Source organism: Ascaphus truei, chromosome 4 (assembly GCF_040206685.1).
Source record: "Ascaphus truei isolate aAscTru1 chromosome 4, aAscTru1.hap1, whole genome shotgun sequence".
Classification (NCBI taxonomy): Eukaryota; Metazoa; Chordata; class Amphibia; order Anura; family Ascaphidae; genus Ascaphus; species Ascaphus truei.
In genome coordinates, this window is record NC_134486.1 from 404647754 (window position 1) to 404669593 (window position 21840).

Genomic DNA, 21840 nt, shown 5'->3' on the forward strand with positions numbered 1-21840 from the left:
AGTGATATATTAGTTGTTGTTGAGTGACTCTTGCAATAGGGAATTATTTGATCTTATTTGGGTGATGTACATAAAATTTATATTAAGATTTGCTGCGCCTACATCATTTACTGAGCAAATGTTTCAGCTTGCGTGTTCTAATTGTATTGTAATATTTGTTGCTTTTAAATTGAGAAAATAAAGACATTAACATACATCAACGCCATAATTGGAACTGCTATCTACACATAAAATAGTCTTTTCCAGCATGGAGCCACGAAAAACACCCCTCATTAAAAGGCTAATGGCCATGGTGGTCAGAAATGACCCATTTAACCATTTCAAGTGAGCTATGTATGTAATGGACACGATGCACTTATTTTAGTGAGAGCTACATAGCTCATACTGGGATGAAAAGCTTTTTGGGGAAGGGTAGGGAAGGTTTACTTGAAAATGCTTTCTACACACGTGCAGGACACTTGTCAATTCCTTATTCATCCTGCAGGTCCCAGCTGCCCCTGCTCATCTTCAGGATTCATGTTTGGCTCTTACTTCTCCCTTGCTAATTTTTAATATAGAGAGAGTTGAAGCAGGGGGTCTCCATAGCTCAAGCCTATTAATTTCAACACTGGAGACCCCCCCCCCCTGCTGCTTACCTGCAAATTAGGTGCTGGAAGCTGCACTCCACGGCTAGCAGGGTTCACAATATGTCCGCTCTTCAGATATTTCCTGGCCTGGGCACCAGTAGGGAGCCGTGACATCATCGGTGCGGCTTCCTATTGGCCCATGAGATGCAGGAGCTTCAAACCTGAAAGCTCTGCTTGCTGAGCTAGAGCAGCTACTGGCACCTAGTTCGGAGACAAGTATTCCGGAAGTAGGGGGTCCCGAAGTTAACGGGGTTCATCTCCGAAGACCCCCTGCTTCAATTATATATTTTAAAAATGGCCATCTTGGATTGCCCCTTTACGGTGGGAGCCTCCTGTTGCTGATCTCTTGTCTTGGTTTGTACAGTTGAGAGGCAGAGAATTTCCAACTCCTTTGGAGGTCTCCAATTTACACACAGCTCACTCCTGTATATATATATATATATATATATATATATAGCCCTGGGCTCCCCTTGGCCCTATTGGCTCCCCCCCCCCCCCCTTACCTCCGCTGAGGCTGCCGCCAGAGGGTGCAGACAGATTCCCGGTATGCTGGAAGCTGTGGTGGGGGCACATTACATATAGTTTTAAAATCACGCGTACACCTATGCTATTCATTCACTCCCATATTGTACTTGCACTAAGATGTCAGTATCTACTACACACTGACATATACTAACAGACCTGGGAAGGTATCTTCAGGTAAAGTTGTAGAGCTGGAGACCTGGAGAATTTATTTCACGCAGAGAAAAACTTAAACTGCCCCAGTCACCGGTGCAGACTTTGATACAATTAATTCTAATATTTCACTGTTCTCCTCTAAATGTTCTTATAAGCTCTCTTATAAGCTCTCCCTAGAATGCTAACTGGCACAAGTGGAGCTAAATTGACGCAAAGTGTCGCTGGATCAAAATGAGGCCATTTACACCTGGTTTTGGAGCAGTGCACCAGTTTGTAACACTATGTAGCACCGCGCTACAATCTTCCCCTTGCTCTGCATGTCAGCCCCGGTAGCTGCAGGCAGTGCTAGGGTAAAACCTTTACAAGGCTCAGGTATGTGAGTTAGGCATCTGGTTGTTACTATTTTGTTGCCCGGTTCTGATGTTGCTAGATGTCACATGCCGTGCAGCTAGGGGTTGCCAGGTGGCTTCTCCGAAAATACTGGACTCAATGGTGAAAGGTGAGTCAGGTCACTATGTCCAGGGAGGAAAATACCGGACACATACATGTCCAGTATTACAGTACCTCTCATTTTTTACTGGACAGAGTATCCAAATACAGGACAGTCCAGTTCAATACCGGACACCTGGCAACCCTACGTGCAGCCTGACTATCTGCAACATTAAATGTGCCCAGTTACTGGGGGCAGAATGTTCACACCCCTGGGTATAAATGGTGGGGACCCATCTATCCCCAAACCATACCCCAAGGAGGGGTTCCTTGACATCAGGAGGTCTCTGGGTCAGGCAGGGCCTGTGGGGTAAGGAACAGCATCTCTTTTATTATTTTCTAGACAGGGACTAGTTCTTTTAGCGCAGGGGCCTAGAGTTTCATACCAAGAGAAGTTATTCTGTAGTAGAAGGGTAAAGGAGGTAACCCCTCCCCAGTCTTCCAATCGGAGAATGCTTGAGGATGTAACTCATTCATTGCCTGCATTGAACCCCTGTCCTGTTGATGATGATGAGATGCTGTTGCACTGAATAAAAGACATTGAACAGAGTTCTTACTCCTCCTCACAGCCTTGGCCTTGACCAGGGCCACCAACAGGGGGGGTCTGCCGGGGCTGGTGACCCGGGCCCGTTGGCTGGGGAGGGCCCGGCCAGCCAGTGCTGCAAATTTCCCCTGACCTCTGGCCAGGCCCTGCTGGGGTTCAGTCAGGCGCGTTGGCGCTCCCCCCCACCTGACCCCATCCCCATGGCTGCTGCCCGAGGTAGGCTCGGGAGGGGGGTAGGCACACAGGGGTGCAGGCAAAGTTAGTGGATGGGTGCTGGACCCAGCGTGTCCCCCTCGGCCCGTGTTTCCCCTTGGTTGCCCTGGTGGGTTTGGAGATGGGACCGGTGGGGGGAGAGAAGACAAAATCCGGCAGTTGGCGAGCAGGGCTTCCCGCTCTCCTTGGGCGCTTCCCTCCTCGATTGGGGAGGTGGGTCCAATGTGGTCGTTCGGCAGGTGCGGTTCTTTCGCGGCTCCTCCCGTTACTGCTGCCACCCGCTGGTGGCTGTTTGAGTGGGGGAGGATGTTTGGGGGAGATGGGTGCGGTGGTACCATGGCCTTGGTGCCACTGCCCCCCTCCGCATCCAGTGCCCCCTCCGCATCCACTAGCCTCTCTCAGCATCCTCTAGCCTCCCTTCGCATCCACTAGCCTCCCTCCGCATCCACTAGCCTCCCTCCGCATCCACTAGCCTCCCTCCGCATCCACTAGCCTCCCTCTGGATCCACTAACCTCCCTCCTGACACCATCCCCAAGGTAAGTCTGAATTTTATATGTATTGGTGTGGTGGGGGTATTCTTTAAATGTATTGGGGCCATCCACCCAGGCAGTCACCCACCCGGTCAGTCAGTCACCCACCCAGTCAGTCAGTCATCCACCCAGTCAGTCAGTCACCCACCCACCAACCCAGGCAGTCAGTCACCCACCCACCTAGACAATCAGCCAGTCAGTCACCCACCCAGTTACCCACCCAGTCAGTCACCTGATTCCGTATTAACAATAACAAGAAAACAGTTAAGTAAAAGTTGCGCGCTAAAAAAAACAATTTCTGTGGGTTTGGGGGGGGGGGGGGCTGCTCCTTTCATTTGTCCTGAGTCCCATGATTTCTGTTGGCGGCCCTAGCCTGGACTCACTAACAGACCCCTCCCCCCCTCTCATCCTCCATACCTACTCCTTTTCCCTAGTTTTTTAATTCATTTTTTATTTCATTTTTATTTCATTATATATTGTGTTTAATGGACCACATATATATCAACATCCTAGTTTCCCTCCTCATATTGTGCATTCTTATGGTACTAGATTAGTAATAATTATATAATGTTGCTATCTGTTTGCACGATTTGAAGGCATGTGAAATCAGCTCCATAAGCATTTATTTATGTATTTTATTGCATTTTAAGGTTTAGGGTTTTGTTTCTGTTGTGTAGGGTTAATTACATTTGTCCTACTATTCCCAATAGCATCTTGCCTCTGTTTTTCATCTAGGTTAATCAGATCACATGCAGTGTTTTTTCTATATGCTTTGCTCAATGTAGGGTTGTGCAATTTCAGTCATTATATACAGCTGATTTAGGGAGCTGCCTATAAGGCTTTAAAAGGTTTCAGGTTATTCCGTTACCCTAGCCCCTGACGAAGTCACGTGGTGTGACGAAACACATCTCCCTGTAACCACGAGCAGTCTGTGCATTGAGTGACCTGCATCTATCCTCTATTGTGGTTAAACAGGTTACTTTATTACAGCAATCGTTGCAATCTCATCCCACTTGTTTTGATGGTATCCTGGAGGCTCTTGTATTGTGGAAGAACTGTTTCACTATTGCCTGTGGAGTGCTACAACGTTTCCTGGCTGAGACACCAGCTGGTCCAGATGAGTATTATCTCATATGAGATTGACTGTCTCTAAATGCTCTTATCCTAGCTACACTTGTGAGTGTGCTATTTTACACCTTATATTGTTGAGAATAAAATTTCTGCACAGAATCACGCTTTGTGGCACTCGCCTCTCTTTATCTTTTCCTGATATATATATATATATATATATTGCAGAAAAGAGCAGTTGTCACACAAAAACGCAGGCAGAGCACAGATGCTTATCCCATTTGAATAAAGTAGAGATAGTTACCAGATGAACGTCCAGTAATAAGAGACAGCACACTGCAAGTTGAGATCCAGACAAAAACTGTATTGAAAACAGATAGGGCACTACAACCAACGTTTGCCCCAAAGCCCCAGTTAGGCCCCAATCCCTCTCTGAGGAGTTTTGTAGGGAAGGCCCTAGATAGGGAACCTCCCTTTAGAATCACAGCTGCACTGCCGTGCCGGTGGACGGACGTCCAAGCGGCAGGATGCGGCCTGGGACCAGGCTGCACGTGGCAGCACAGGAGAAGGATCATCCGGCTGGAGATGTGCACCGCGGACCGCTCCCTGGATAAGGTGTGAGGGGGGTTGTTGGAGACCCCGCTGCGTGGGACCTATTACCGCATCACCCTACCATCAATATTCCCTGGTCTGGCCTGAGACCAGGAAGGTACCATCATGCACCATCACATCACAAGGAGCGGGTGGGACTGCTTGTGTGGACGGTGTGTGGACACCGGGCCCAAGGCACCCACAGTATTTTGGGGTAAAACCACGCAGAGTGTTGGGTATTGTTACTGCATTATGTTAGAGTATTGTTATATGTGGTGTTAGTAAATACAAGCTATATATTACCTGGTGTGATATTGTTATTACTGATTATACTGGTTCCTATGAGGAGTCATCCCGCCAACGCTGGGATCCCTCACAGGTGGAGGCGCTGCACTAAGAGAGAGAGAGCTCATCCCAGGCTCCCAGAAGCGGAGGCTCGGGCCTCCTGTGAGCGTACAGGTACTAGCAGCACGCGTACTCGCCCGCAGGTTCCCTTAAGCATAGGGAAAGGGGACTACACTTGTATTTTTTTTAGGCGATGTAAAGAGGCCCTGCAAGCCATGCGTTATTTCTGTGTGTGGGTTTTCCGCTCCGGGGACTCGCTGCTTCCCGAGAAACGTACCTCTTGAGGCCGTGCCGGTAGCAGCTCCAGCTGGGGTCCTCACAATGGTGGCTTCGAACCTCCCACATCACCCGGGCCGTGATGTCAGCCCTTGGTACTTCCTATTGTAAACCGCATGACCGGGACATTTAACCAGCACCGAGATACCGGCACCCCACAAGGAGCTAAGCATCTCATGAAGCAGGGGGTCCCCAGAGCTGAAATTAAAGGGGTTCAGCCACAGAGACCTACCGCTTCATAGAAGTGACATAGTTAATGAAGTCTACACGGTTATTAGGGGTTATCGTTGGTGATTTGTAATTGGATTCAAAACAGGACATTGATTGTTCAATAATGTTACTATAAAGATTTCCTCTATTTCTCCCAGCAACAAAAAAAGGCCTTCTTTTTACAGTCAATTCCCTGTGATACCAGTGGACAGATTTAATAAAAGTTGCCAGCAGGTTTTTGGGCTGCTAGTATTTCCCTTAGACAGATACAAGCCTTTTTACATTGCAGAGACATCTATTTTTTTTCAGTGGCTCGAGATTAAAAAGGGGATTTTCAGTTGCTGTGACGCCCTGTTTTAACTCCACATGAAATAGGAGGGTTGTTATAAATTGCAGCAGCAGCAGCCTATCTGTCATTCAGGAAAGATTAATAGAGATTGTATAAATTGCATAGAAACCATACTGTTAACCACCATATTAAAGGCAGCATCAGAAAAAATAAAAATAAACTGGCCTTCTACCTTCCATTCAGCTTTCCAGTGTCGAAGCATTTTTCCAGCTCCGCAAATGTCACAAGTTTGTGGATTTCTTTGGGGGTCATTTATATCCAATTAAAAAAATTGTAACAGATGCTCAAATGAAGGGGGGGTTTTTGTACTCGGGTTTTATGAAGAAGCCAATTTGCAACAGGAAAGTTGTACAGCTGCAAAGCTAAAACAGAAAAAAAAAACAGTGCCTGATTTCACACAAATTAATAATAATCCCACTGAAAGGGACGCCTGGGATATTTTCATTAAAAATACCAAATGCAGTATGTGTGAGTGACATATCCAGCTTGCGGGGTACACTCCTTCTCTATGGAAGTGCACGGAAAATAGAGAGATTGAGGAGGAATGGACGAACTTCTGACCATCAGAGACTATGGGGTCTACAGTATTTATTAAAGTCTTCTGGCTGCAAAAGTAGGAAAAAACAGTGAATAAAATAAGTTATATTCATCAAAGAAAAGCAATCCCATCCAAAGAAATGGGGAGGGGGGGTTCATTTGATTCATCTAGTGCAATTCTTTTGCAGCCAGGAGACTTTAGTAAATAACTTGATACTATACACCTCATACTATACACCTCATACTATACACCACATACTATACACCTCATACTATACATCATATACTACACACCTCATACTACACACCTCATACTATACACCTCATACTATACACCTCATACTTTACACCTCATTCTATACACCTCATACTACACACCTCATACTTTACACCTCATACTATACACCTCATACTATACACCTCGTACTATACACCTCATACTATACACCTCATACTTTACACCTCATACGATACACCTCATACTATACACCTCATACTTTACACCTCATACATAGACCTCATACTATACGCCTCATACTATACACCTCATACTTTACACCTCATACATAGACCTTGCCCCCTTGCAGACGCACTTACCAGAACACCCTTCCTACTGTCTCTGTACGTTTTTCCTACTTACCACTTTGATTGTAAGCTCTTCAGAGCAGGGGCGCTTTTTCCTAATATTACTTTTATGTCTCGAGCGCTTATCCCCATTATGTGTTATATTATTATGTCACGTGTATTACTGCTGTGACACGCCATGTGCATGGATGCCGCTATATAAAGATATACATACATACAACCCACACAGTGCCTTTGTTCAATAAACCGTAGGCGAAATTAGTTGTATTACTGTGAGATAAATTGTAACAGCAGGTAAATAAATCAGACCCTACATTGGAGAGATAATATTTTATTTTATATAGCGCTGTACTGTACTGTACATATCATTTTTTTTCGGCAGAAGTTTTGACCTTGTACAGTTTTATTTTCTATCTCCTGTTGCCTAAAATAGAGGGTGAGGAAGTGACTTGCCCAAGGTCACAGCGACCTTGCAGTTTGAACCAGGCTCACCTTCTGCAGCCACCACATTCCCAGTGTACCACTCTAACAGGATGTCAATTATATCGCAGCCTGAAGCTGAACTCGGATCCCGGTACGAGCAGGTCAATGTAGTGTTTTTATCAGCAGTTTCAAAGTAAGTTGCTCGCTATCTGTTTAGCATCGAGGCTAAGAAATTATTTGGATATTATATGCGGGCATCCACGTGCAACTAATAAGCTGGACTGCTGCTTACGGACACATGACACACGCCGTACACTATTGAGCTTATGTTACCATCATTCATTTGTCTGCCCCTGTATCTTGCTTTGCTGCTGTATGTGTTGTGCATCCAGATCAACTATGAGTTTTTGAAGCTTATATCATGTAAATGTGATGGTAAGAAGATTAGATGGACAGATTGTCGCTGATTAGCTGATAGAGAGGCAGTAAGGGAAATGGGAGTGAGGCAGTAAGATCTAGTATTAGATAATAAAGCTGACATGTAGAGGACACATAGTCACTAATTTGGTCATTGTTATAGAGTATAACGTGTGTGGTAGCAACAGCCGTTCTCATTTTTGGCCAAAATAACAAACCTCCAATTAAAAATAACACAAAGATTACAGGTTTTTTTCTTTGTAAGATCCCACGTTTTTTTTCTTGGTAAGATCCCATGTTTTTTCCTTTATAAGATCCCATGTTTTTTGTAATTATAAGATCTCATGTCTTTTCCTTTATAAGATTCCATTGTTTTTTTCTTGGTAAGATCCCATGTTTTTTGTAATTATAAGATCCCATGTTTTTTCCTTTATAAGATCCCATGTTTTTTTCCTTTATAAGATCCCATGTGTGTTTGTTTTTTGTTTTTCAGGCTCTTTGTTTCTGTTTTTAAAAGAATGTGGAAATCAGAAATGGCAAACGCTATTAAATTGCGGGCTTTGGTGCAGCGACTTTGTGCTTTCTGTTTTATTCATCACAATGATAACAATCTGACAGCTTCAATGTGTCAACAGCCAACACCTGCATTGTGAGTATCACACATATATATGACTTTTTGTGAATTCCATAACTCCCAGGCCCTTCATTCACCAATGAGAGATTTATTATGAGATTCCCCCGTGCTGATCTGTGTTACAGGATAGCCATGGGCAGTATAGGAAACAGGGCTCCACGGAATTCTCAAGATACATTTATTGCCAACAAATTGACTGACGTTCCGGCCACAGTTGGCCTTTCTCAAAGCAGAATGGCATTTCTGCTTTGAGAAAGGCCAATTGTGGCCGAAACGTCAGTCAATTTGTTGGCAATAAATGTATCTTGAAAATTCCGTCGAGCCCTGTTTCTTATACTTTCCATTGTAAGCTGGATCATCACAGAGAATCCTGAACCAGGAGCACCGGAAGTTGTATCTTTTTATTATTGTCATGTGGTGTGCAGCTTTTCCCCTTTAGTTACAGGATAGCCAGACATATTTAAGAAGCAATCCAAAGGGGGTTTTTTTGTTTTTTTTTAAATACAGGATTGAAGCAGGGGGACTCCATAACTGAACCCCCTTTAATTTCAGCTCCGGAACCCCCTGCTTCCAGAGATACTTCTCGCCGAAGGGGGTGCCGGTATCTCTCTGCAGTTTCCTGCCCCCCCCCCGAACACAAATAGGAAACCAAACCTGATGACGTCACAGCTTCCTACTGGCCCGCAGGGCTCGGGAGCTATGAAAATCAGCCATAATGTGAACCCGGGAGTGGCGACCGACACCCACTACGGAGGTAAAGACCTCCGGAAGCAAGGGTTACCCGGAAACATTTTTTTTTTTTTTTTTTTTTTAAACAGCTTGGATTGCCTCTTTAAGAGGGTAGTTCCAGTACAATTTGTGGGTATGTGTGAAGCTTTGTGTACACCCTACATTGTGCCGGTCTTAGCATTCGCATCCTCTTCCAATGTGAAATCCCATGTATCCAGCCAGAAAACATACTTTTGTAAAATAATGTAACTCTCTTACCTAAACAAATGTAACAACGCTAATAGCAAAGGTTTGGCTGCTTTTATTGGGGGGGGGAGGTTTAGGTACAAGTTGAATTTCTTAAGGGCCCCTGAATGAGGAAGTGTTTGTCAATCACCAGCACTAGATTTCTTTCCCCTCATCTCACCCTGTCCTTATCAGAGAACAAAATAAAGATAAGGGGAGGTTGGGAGGGAGGATTCTGGCTGTACAAGCACATGCTGATCACACAGTGACATCACACAGTGACATCACACAGAAGGGAGCAGCCAGAGGAAACCAAACCCCTCCCAAGTCTGAATAAATATTAAAAAAATACAGATACTGTAGGTATTAGGTTTGGTTAAAAAAAAAAAAAAAAAGCATCAATCATCCAGATGAGATCTCCTAAACATGTCAGTGGCATTAGTTAACCAAGGTGTCCGATGGCATTGCGAGGAGGGACCTGGAGATGTGGGGTATTACTGTGGGATGTAAACCTGTTGCAGGCCCTAGCAATGTTACTGCACACACTACAGTATCTTGTTCAATAGAAATCTTCTTTCATGTCTGTGTTGACCCATTTATTAATAGGCTCTACAGATGTTCAAGCTAAATAAAGATTGATTGAACCTAGTCGTGTGAGGTAGACACCATGATGTTCCTTCTGTAGAGCCATCAACACTGTCCCTACAAAATGTGTCAAGCAGAACATGAGACACAGACATAGCCAGGGTTATTGCCCTCACTGGGGCATTGTGGTGGGTTATTATAATAAATAATTATTATATTCTGCTTTATCACTAGAGATGGGCTTACAGGTCCGAATCCCCTTCTCGGATTTTCTCGGGTTTTGTAGACCAAATCCGATGCACACACAAATCTGTCTGCGGGTTGGGTCGAAAAAAGTCTGAGCGGATACCTTGGAATACAGATACGAGGAAGTGGAGGAGGAGTACCAATTTAGTAGTATCTCCAGTTGTGTCTGTATATATATATCCCCTCAAACCTCTCATGTACCTCAAATGTACACCGTCATTCCCTATGTGCCTTAGGGTTATGAACTCAATATAGTTGTTAATGGAAATCCTTTTAGGACGTGTGGGATGGGACTCATTTAAATATACTTTGAATAGCTATTAGCATATCTCCCAGGGTACCTCAGGAGTGCTCATTTTTCAGCACAGTCACCGCTCCCTAATTTATTTGGAGGGAGGTTTGAGGGGATATATATTTACAACTGGAGATACTACTAAATTGGAATTACCCTGCCCCCCCCCCCTCTAAGACTGACCCTTGCCCCCCGGGCCCCCCAAGACCGATCCGCAGCTGAAAGGAACTGGCCAATCCGCTTCAAATTCGAAGAAAACATTTGACCATCCATATTTATCGCTACTATTGAATTGCATGAAAACTCTGTGACATTCTGCATTGTAACACAATATTCTGCATTATCAGTAGATAAAATAAAGCTATCTACATCATATCATGTATAGCAGGAATCAAAACACTTTTACAATGTTTCGTGGGAAGAACATTACAGCATGCAAATAAGTATTCGTTAAAGAAGATAAAACTTCCAAATGAGGGACAGATTAATATTTACAAGCCTCTTATTAATAAGAGCTATTAAAATTACTCTTATGTACAATACATGAATATATATTTTTAAGTATAGTTGTGCCTCTATTTTTAGAGAAACATTACACTATATTAGAGAAGTAATTTAAGAAGCAAAACCTCATGTAGATTTCCACCTAAAAGTCAAAGTCATCTTGCTCAATGACGTGATCATCTGAACTCTTTTTCAATCTACTTTCATTTCCATCAAAACTTTCTTTGTTGTTTACATGCAAGTTGCCTACAATTTCATTCTTATTTGTGCCAGCAGGACTGGCGCATGCTGAAGCTCGGTCGTCATCATCAGAGGAGCTATCAGGATACATTTGCGGTTGCTTACTGTCTGAAATGTTTGCGTGCCCATTTAGTGATGTTTCACCTATATTATTGTCCATGTTCTTGTACTCTACATCTGCATCATCAACTGAATCATTTTGAGTTATAAGACACTCCCGACCCAAACATGATATCTGGAAGACTGCACCATTTTGCTCTAAAACTTCTATACCATCTTGATATTTATTTATCTCGGTGTTGATTACAGGATTAGGCATCTCATGATTTCCATCCTTGTCACCATTTTCAGAACCTTCTTCTGATACATCGTCCGCGACCTCACTTGTGCTTGGCTCACACACATCCTCTAAAGACTCTTTTGCCTCCTCTTTTTCTTCATTTCCAACTGCTGACAGTGAATCTTGGTCCACAGCATGGTCTTCATATAAATTAGGAGAACCATTTTCTTGACAATTAAGCTGCTCCTCTTCGTAGACGCATGTGTTTTCATCCTCCATTGTGCATTCCATATTCAGCCTTTCTGCATCTGCACTTGCGCTATCCGACCTCTTCTCTTTGTTATCTGTGTTGGTGGTATCAGTTTCAGGTTCCAGTTCATTATTAGATTTGCATTCTATGTCTTGGTCACTATTTACCATTGTATCTGCTTCTTCACATCTAAGGTCATCAGTATTGCAATCCCCATTTTCATCCACTGTAGGTGGTCTGTCATCATTATCCTCAGTTTCGTTGTCCTCATTTGCCTGTTCTGAATTTGTGTTTCTAACTTTCTCTGCCATTGTGGAGTTGCACAATGAGTCGTCTTCACTTGGGTTAATTTCATTTACTGTCTCCTCAGTACATTCATTCTCTGTGCCTAGGTCATCAAGTTCTTTGTTGTGTTCACCAAGAGATGGGATTGTCATTTCCTCATTATTTACTTCATTATTCTCCCTCTTCATCTTCAGGATTTGTTGCAGGTCAAATGCTCTCATGATGGGGGCGTCAGCTGCTACTAGATTGGGTTTTGCTACTTTTAAAGCCCTTTGCTTTCTTATGCATGTTTCGCATGGGCAGAATTCATTATCATTTGGTTGACCATTGGCATCGTCTCCAAAGGATGCACTGAACGTTAGGTCTTCTTCATCAGTTTCACACGAAGTGTAATTTGTTCCAGCTTCCTTGTTGTTCTTCCCACTTAGATAAGAAACTGATCTCTTGTGCATCGATTGTAAGCGTTTCCTTCTCTGCTCTGCCTGTAGAGAAGACTTGCGTCTTGGACTTTCATCTGGAGGCCTTGGCAGCTTCTGCCCCACCCTGCTTTTTATTTTTGTAAGTTCCTTTTCGATACTTCTCTGAATTCTTTGGCTTACCTCATTCTTCAGCTCGGCAATCATGTCATCAAGGTTGTCATTATTTTCTAAATTCCACCTGATTTTGAATTCATTCATGGCATCCACATAATGGGTCATGAACTCTTTCTCAATTTTTTTCAGCAGTTTTAATGCCCAAACCGGGTTAGCATCAAATGATTGTTTATTATTAAGGGGCTCATTTATTCCATTTGAATCTGAATTAGAGTTGACTGTGGACTGACAGTCACTTTGAGAATTAATGGCGTTTGCCTCTTGTGATTTGGATTCATTTGATTCTGGTTTGTTTTCTATATTACTAAGGATTTTCATGGTATCATTAGTGCATGGGTTATTTTCCACAGTTTCTATGAGATCATTATTTACATTATCACTCTTTAAACTCTCTACCATACCATCTTTTGATTCAACTTCCGTCGTGTTACTGTCGCTATCATCCACTTTTTTCTGATTCATATTCTCATCAACATCACCTGGGTTAGCCCCATCAAGACTTGCAGCCCCTTTATAGATCATAGTTGGTGTAAGCTGTATAGTATGTTGTGCTTTTTCTAAATCTCCAGAAACAGCAGGATCTGATTCAGTATTTGATGGGTTTTTATTTTGATTTTCCACAGCATTACCTTCTGTGGATAATTTACTCTCATCTACTTTTTCAGCTGTCATAGAACAATCCCCACCACCAGTTATGCTACCATCACCAGAGCCCCCAAAACCACTGTTGACATCAACTCCAGAAGAAGAAACAGGAGTTAATTCATCTTCTCTAGAGTAATGCTTAGAAGACATTTTTGCCTGATCTAATTTAGTATTCGTTACACATTTATTAGCTGGGTCATCTACCCAAAGAGCTTGAAATATGTTCAGCAGCTCAGTGTACTTGGGTTTATTTAAATCCTTTGTCTCCTCCTTGCGATCTGGTGGACATTCATCCAGAAGCTGAAGACCAGCAAGACAAGAGATTAAAACCTTTGCAGAATTACTGAGCTTTCTTCCCATTGTGGGTGATACTTCGGGCAAACTGTTTGACCTATCAAATCTTGATTCTTGTGAATGGCTTAGCAATGCTTTCATTATTTGCACAGATGTATGTATACTACTTGGCAAGGAGTTTTTATCCCAAACTGGTGCAACACTTACTGCATTGTGTTTAACATTATTTGTCTGCATTCCATCTAATAACACATGGCCATCATTTTCTTCATTGCAACATGCAACAGTATCTGGGGTATTATTAACACCATTAATACATATTAACCCATTAGTTGTTTCCTTCTGGACTTGATTGTTATTTTGCATATCCGCAAAATAATATTTGCTCAAATCTCGCTCTTCTACTTTTGTATCCATTTCAGGGTCTACAGCTTCATGGTAGGCCCCCGTGCAGGCTTTTGTCTGATATTCTTCCACTTCATACTCCACGACCATTGTTTCCGAGGGAATTTTCCTCAGCCACTCATGAACAACTTCCTCAGAAGTTACATTTGGTAATGCAGATGGAATGAGCTCACTACTTCTTATTTTAGTGACTGTATCTGCAGCTTCCCCCTTGAGCGTCCTCTTTGAAGAACTCGAGCTATTTTTCCGGTTTTTGGTGTTTGGCATTTCCTCCGTGCTGTTACGATTATTCACAGTGTTCTTTATTTTTTTACATGTCTCTGTGCTAGCTCTTGAATTTGATGCCAAAATGATCTTTGAGCTTGGGGTAGAAGACCTTGAACTATCAATTTGTCCATTCATGGTCTTCACTGGGTCACTGCACACACTGCTACTGGAATATTTTATTTTTGCTGATCTTAGTTGTCTATTGGTTGGTTTTTCTTTTGGTGGAGAAGGACTGTAAACACATTCAGTCTTAGGGTCCAATGCTTTGCTAGATATGTTTTCTTTTTTATTCTGGCTATTTTGTTTCTCATTCCTTTGTGAAGTTTCTCTTACACTGCTCTTGGGTGAATCATCTTCATTCATTTCATTGGACTCGGCATGTTTACTCTCTATTTCCGTATTGGAGGAAGCTCTAGAACTAGTACTAGAAAGCATTTCATTTTCCGGACAGCTGACACAATTGTACTTGGAGCTGAATGATTGGGATGTACTTGATGGGCGTGAATTAGGGAGCTTGACCTTTTCATCTTCTTCCTCTGCATCTGCCATATTTGACTTTGAAAGGCAAGAAGCCATTGTCCTTATGTCATCTTCAGGTTTATACTCTAAGTGGCTTTTTGTGGCCTCATCACAACTATCAGGACTGTCTGTGTGTGTTGGGCCTTGACACGAAGTCCAATCACTGACAGATGACACAGACTGAAGTGAATGGTTAGTTTGAAGATCCCTTCTATGTTTCTCTGCATTTGCACCCAAGTGTTTACTTGAGTTAGGAGAAGAATGGAACTTTTCCAGATTGACAGACCTCTCACATTGTCCCAGGCTACCATCATCCTGCAATATCATTTCACTATTCTGTTTCAAAATAGAGGAAGAGCAGTGAGATGGACCTTGTTCATGGCTCTTGCTGCCATTGCTTTTATGTGCTTTTTTTTTATTATGATTTTTGGAATGGGAAGATGTAGAACACCTTTCGCAATCACTGAGCACTGTTCTCGAGGCAGCTGAGTTGAGTACATCATTATCTTGGTCACCAGCAATGATATCATTGTTAGCTCTGCATGCTGTGAGTTGTTCCCCACATTCACTATTGCACTGTTCATCATAGTAACTATTTTCTTTGGATGTGCTCCGAATATTATTATGGGAGAAATCAGCACCGCCTTGTTCTTCTTCCGCCTTAAAGCTTATATTCGACTGAATGCTTTTTGTATCAGCGCTACCCCTTTTATGCATTCTCCTGTGACTTTTTCTAGACTGCGCTGATGACTGAGAAATTATACTTACTCTTCGGCTACCATTTTCTTCATTCGTTGATCTGTTGGAGTACAGTGTCGGTGACGTTTCAATCCAATCTTCAAAGCTGCCGCCATCACTTTTCAAATGAGGCTTTCCATTGAAATGCTCAGTAACGGAGTCCTGACTTTGCAGAGAACACCGACTCTTTAAACTGGAATCTGACTTGTTTCGGCTTTCACCTGCCTTTTTACAGACGTTTTTTGATTTCACACCTATGTTTGAAGCAGCTGCCGACACACCACTCTGACTGGTGCACTGACTTACAGCAGAGTACCTAACCTTAGTCTCCACATTATCTCTAGTTTCTGAATAACATGAAGACTTATGCACAATGCGCTCTGTGTACTCTTCAGAAGACGTGGTGTGAAGGCTATCTATCGACGTTTTTTGATTGCACATTAACGTTCGGTGTGAGGATGTGCTGGAAGCAGATGATCGAGTCTGCCAAGTGCTCCTTGTGACATAATCTTCCTGCTGGTTGGCATGCATGGGGTTTTTCCAAATATCATAGTCCTTGCATTCCATACCACATTGGGTGCAGTACATATCTTCTAAGTCTCCATCATTAAGCTTCGAGCTGTACGAGTCGGCATCACAGGGGTAAAATGAATCATCTGTTTCTGAAAGACTTTCGGGGTTCATCTCTTTCTTGGTCTCCATGCCATCTTCTTCAAATACGCCAAGTTGATCACATTTTGTCTTGCCTAAGGTGCTAGATTTTTTTATCTGTGTGGACCATTGAAGCGTTTCTTCATTTAAAAGGTGAAAACGGACCTTCATCTCCACTGATAGACTGCCATCCTTATTCACATGAACTCTCTTTTCAATATCATCATTTACTAAAGAGTGGGCAGTATCTTCTGATTTTGGACATGCGTTTGTAAAAGATGCATACCCACTGTTCACTGGGGATATGTTAAGATCATTTGGGTAGGACTTCTCGGATGACAGTGAGAACCTTGTCTTGTTGCTGGATGCAGACCGAGGATGGATCACACTCTTTTTAGCTTTCAGACCAAAGTTTGCTTCATTGCGTCAACATGCCAAAAAGAAGAAATAAGACAGACACAAAAAAAAAGAATTAGAGATCATTATCGATTGCTATTTGCATATACAGATGCAGCCATCAGTATCCAATCACTTACCTGGATAAAAACCAAGGCATCTCACAGTAAATGCCTCCACATGCCTCAACATTTCTGTGAGATTCCAAGTGGCCCATCGGATTAACACATCAGGGGACTGCAAGGACTGCCCGCTGTGTTAATCCGATGGGCCGTCAGGAATCTCACAGAAATGTTGAGGCATTTACAGTGAGACTGCCCCAGATTTTCCAAGGCAAGTGATCTAATACTGGTGGCTGCATCTGTATGTATATATACATACAGATGCAGCGGCCGTTATTCGAACACATCACGCGTTGTATACCTCGGAATACCCATGTCATGACGCGTGTTGACTCGTTTTTATCGAGTGCAGAAAATGGCATTTTAGTGTTCTGGTTTTTAAACACCTGCAAATTGACACAGTACTGTACTGTACTGTACACATTACAATTCATTCATTTCTGCCACGGAAACGCGAAGAATTGCACCCGAAGAAATCGGGGCCCATGAAATTCAAACAAAGCAACCGCGTGATTGGCCGCGTGGAGTACAGCAGCGCACACGAAAACGGCTCCGTGATATGTTCGAATAACGGCCGCTGCATCTATATAAACTTCTGTATTTCATAACACATTAATGTAGGTGCAAAACTATTACACCCAAAATGCCAGAAGCTAAACAATTGAAGACTGAATTTCATAATCTTCCAATATAATACAACATTGTTGCCTCATATTTGAATATGTAGGATCCATATTTGTTAATACATCCTAATCCAATGCTATTAATATCTAATTCTTAGTACTAAAGGATACTCAGGAGGTAGGTTACCAACATGAAATAGCATCCTATTGGCTCTGCGGGGTAATTATTTACCTCAACTCCTGATTGCATCTTATGAAATTAGCTGTATGATTTTATGCTACGGTATGAAAACTACACATGCTCACGTGACCCAGTATTTTGGTTTTGGGACTACCTCTAAAAGTGCAAGCACTGAAGAGGTTAAACCAATGTATGGTCAGTCTGGGGGCCAAATTGTGTTTATTTCTTTTTGGGAAGCCAGTTTTGTGTCTACTTATAATAAGTGAGAGGAAAGACTATTTGATCTTCTAATCATTCTGTATACCTGGCTTGCAGAAGGAAAGTTGTTCCTAGTCACTGGTTGTTTTATGTTGCTATATAGTTTCAGACCCTACGGCCCATTTTTACTAAGTGGTGCTATGCCATTATACATCTTCCAGCACCGCAAGGTGTTTTTTGGCATAGCCCTGCTTAATATATATGGACGTAAATCTGTTAAGTGCAAAGATTTATTGGCCATACATGAAATAAATAAATACATATTGTTGTTCTGAGCAAACATCGCAGTAATATTGAGTTCATTAATGTATTTGCTTGTAATGAGAAAAGGCAACACAACTGGCCTCAACCTAGGAACTTTAGGACGAGCCCTTACTTCTTGCTGAGAACCTATATACAGATTAGAAATCCAAGAGAAAGTGCTGGAGGAGGAAGTGGTGGGCAGGTGCCTTTAATATCGCACGGCAGGCAGGCATGGGACATGCACAGGAAGTACTGAATATCTTGACTTCAGCCTAATACAGGCATACCCCGCTTTAAGTACACTCACTTTAAGTACACTCGCGAGTAAGGACATATCGCCCAATAGGCAAACGGCAGCTCGCGCATGCGCCTGTCAGAACGTCCTGAACAGCAATACCGGTTCCCTACCTGTACCGAAGCTGTGCGCAAGTGGGGAGACTATAGAGCCTGTTACAAATGCGTTATTTACATCAGTTATGCACGTATATGACGATTGCAGTACAGTACATGCATCGATAAGTGGGAAAAAGGTAGTGCTTCACTTAAGTACATTTTCGCTTTACATACATGCTCTGGTCCCATTGCGTACGTTAATGCGGGGTATGCCTGTAATCATATTCATTGAGAGGAAAAAAACTGAATACCATTTCCAGGTAATTTCATTTTAGGGTCACAATGTAGCTCTAACAGGTTCCCATAACGGGCAGCAGCCCTAATTGCTCATTAAGGATCATTCACTTAAATTGCCATTTTCCAACAACTGCTATCGCGCTTCAGTGAGCCGGCCCCAGAGTGTCCGTCCTTTATGTGGTGTTTAACGTCAGCCTGATATCTTTGTAGTAGTATTCCCTTCAATATAAACATCTCAAGTATATTAATGAAGTAAAAGCCAAAGTGAGGTGTTCAGCGTGCAGCCTCTGGCGTGGAAGGCTTTAAGTTGCTCCAGTAATTCCATGGCCTTGCTCTGCTTCCTGAGTTCTCACGACACTCTCCACCTTTCACTTGGGCTGTGTTAACTTTGAAGTGAGAAGTGACGAGCGGCAGCCTGCCCGAGATCAAACAGTGTTTTACGGACCTGTGGATTATCTGAAGACGGTAAAGCCACAGGGATAACCAGCAAAGGATGGTACTACTGCGTAAAACTTTCTAAGATTAAATCCAAATCAGAGCTCACAAGTGAGAAATGAAAAGGTGTCATTCAGTTTTAGAATTGTTTACATAATACACCGTTTTTACTAGGTAATATTAGCACGAAAATTGCAGGTTGTTAGGAACATAGCACTTTGATGAGTTGCATCTCTACGGTTTACCAGGGATGGGTAGAAACAGTTTTCAGAACTGTTGATTTTTATTTCTTTTTTGTACATTAGGTGGGGCTTTGTACTTTTCTCTAATACATTGTGCATGTTGTAAGGGATCTGTACATATATTGTATCCCTCTTCTGCTCTCTATGTAGCCTGTAAAAATACAAATGAATTGGAGACAATATATCAGAACCAATATTTGACCTTAACTATGAGATGGCTCAATACATTGCCCCATTATTATAAATCCGGGACTCTCCGTGCATCACACCTTGTTAGAGAGATATTCCATATGAACACTTTTACTAGAAACTAGTGACGGTGACATTAAGGGAACTTACTGCTTTACTAAAGCAGCTTTAGTGACATTAGTGCCCGCATGTTGTACAGTACACGTCACAAGGGCTGGGACACTGATGGCCCTTTTGACTTATACAGGACGTCACGTTATTTTTGCTCGTGTTTAGAGCTGACATGGTGTTACTCCTATCCAGACACTGTAATAGGGCATTAGCAGTGTCTGGGTGGGTGTAACGCCACGGTTGGGCATAGTGTAAATAACATAGCATCCCCTCTCTCTCCTCTTCAGGCCCTGTTTCGGGGTCCGGATTGGAGCATCTGGCATAACATCACGGTAGTGGAAGATAACGCAATGTTAGGCGTCAATAACGTGACATTCAGACTATGCCAATGATATGTAGTTGAGAAGTTGTTTTTGCATACAATTAGCTTTGAGGATATACTATGTTAACTCAGGGAACAGAGGCCAGATGCACTGAGCTCCATGAGGCTACTTAACCTAACGTTAACGTCAGGTTATTCGTAACGACTATCCACCAAAGAAAATAGCCTACCGTTAACCCAGCGTTATTCCTTGAAATAACATATGGTTACATGTTTCCGGCCATTAGCGCTAATGATAATGCAGAAGAGGTGTTCCCTCTAACATCGCACATCCATTAAAGGGCGTTCAGGTTAGCATAAGGATTTAACCTGGCGTTATTTAGGTCATACCTTAAAATAGTGTTACTTCCATTCAGTCCCTGAAATATGGGGTTTGAGAGAGGGGGTGAGAGGGGGAGGGAGAGGGGGACAGACTCATTTGCTTCCTACTTTAAACATGTTTTTTACTGTAACTTGTAATGTTAACTTTATTTTGTGCCCAGGATATACACGAAAACGAGAGGTAACACTCAACATATTTATTTACAAATAAAAAATATTTTTTTATAAATATAATTTGCATATCCAATATAGCATCTATTTCACACATGTTCCTTTTTGTACACGGGTGTCTCTTCATGAGTTGTATAAAGGTGTCCTCTCTCTGTCCTCACCTGAGACCGCACCCCACCACTCAACCACCATTGGGACAACCAGTCATTAATCCCAGGGGGGGTGTGGGAGCCCAACATGTCCAACCACCGCCACAGTCGAGGTCACTTGACCCCTTAAATTTGTCTCGGTGCCCCCACGAATCTTTCAGCCCTTTCCAGAACATATTGCAAACCCATGTTGAACATATCAAGGGCAATATCAGAAGGATAGCTATTATCCTCCGTATAAGAGCATCTTCTATACCTATTATAGTATAGTTTCTCACAGGAACTTCATGACACATTATTAGATGGATCCCTTGGTGTGTTTCAGACACTGACTGTATATCATGCATAATATATATCTTTGTAAGACACGTAATGAAGGGGTTAAGTCCTAAACTCTGTACAATCATATATATATGTATAGAACATAGTGACATTTAGTGAAATTAAATCATTATGGGTAGCAAGCTATACGTTTTGATACCACAAAAAGGGAAGACTAGAAATGGGAAGAGGAGGCAACTTGAGTCAACGGAGATAAATGATGTGACTAAAGAAAACCCTGTGTTCCCGGAGTCACCCTACAAAAGGGAAAGGCTCCGACAGACAGAACCTGTGGTGCTTTCCTTCAAGAGATAGAAGCCACAGAATGTCTTAGGACCGTGGCTGCAAGTACTAAACTCCGGGAACTGGATCTTCCAGTGCTCAGGTACCAAATCATGCATTGTCAACTCTAAGGTCAGGTTTTCATTGGGCTTTTATTAGTCTACAATGGTACAATGGTTCTCCTTAAGAATACAGTTTTGTTATTCAGAGTGTAATCCGTTGTAACTTACCATTTTTTTTGCTTTCCATAGCCTCGCTGGCGATGCTGGGATTGGATCGGAGGCCCGGCAGTTTTTCAGCAATGCTTTTTCTGACATTGTCAGTTTGGATCGGCTTAAAGAGTTCCCGGCCCACACAGATGAGGACGCTGGGAGACTGCAACACTGCCTGTATATTCTCAATCTGTCAAGTAGAGATTGTGTGAGTTCCCCGTCCAATCATATGATTATCTCTCTTTAAATATATAAGTATGTGGTGTTAACCCCCTTCTCACTGCAGAAGGACCAACAATGCATTGCTT

General features: G+C 42.7%; 1 protein-coding gene across 1 annotated transcript in view; it reads right to left on the reverse strand.

Moving 5' to 3' along the window:
* Positions 1-10769: 10769 nt before the first annotated feature.
* RP1L1 (RP1 like 1) overlaps positions 10770-21840 on the reverse strand; it is a 48627-nt gene continuing 37556 nt past the window's right edge. The window contains exons 3-4 of the mRNA XM_075598692.1: positions 21551-21722; positions 10770-16680 (exon numbers count right to left, since the gene is read on the reverse strand). Of these exons, the coding sequence (XP_075454807.1) occupies positions 11240-16680; positions 21551-21722 (5613 nt within the window). The 3' untranslated portion in view covers positions 10770-11239. The remainder of the gene's footprint in view (positions 16681-21550; positions 21723-21840) is intronic.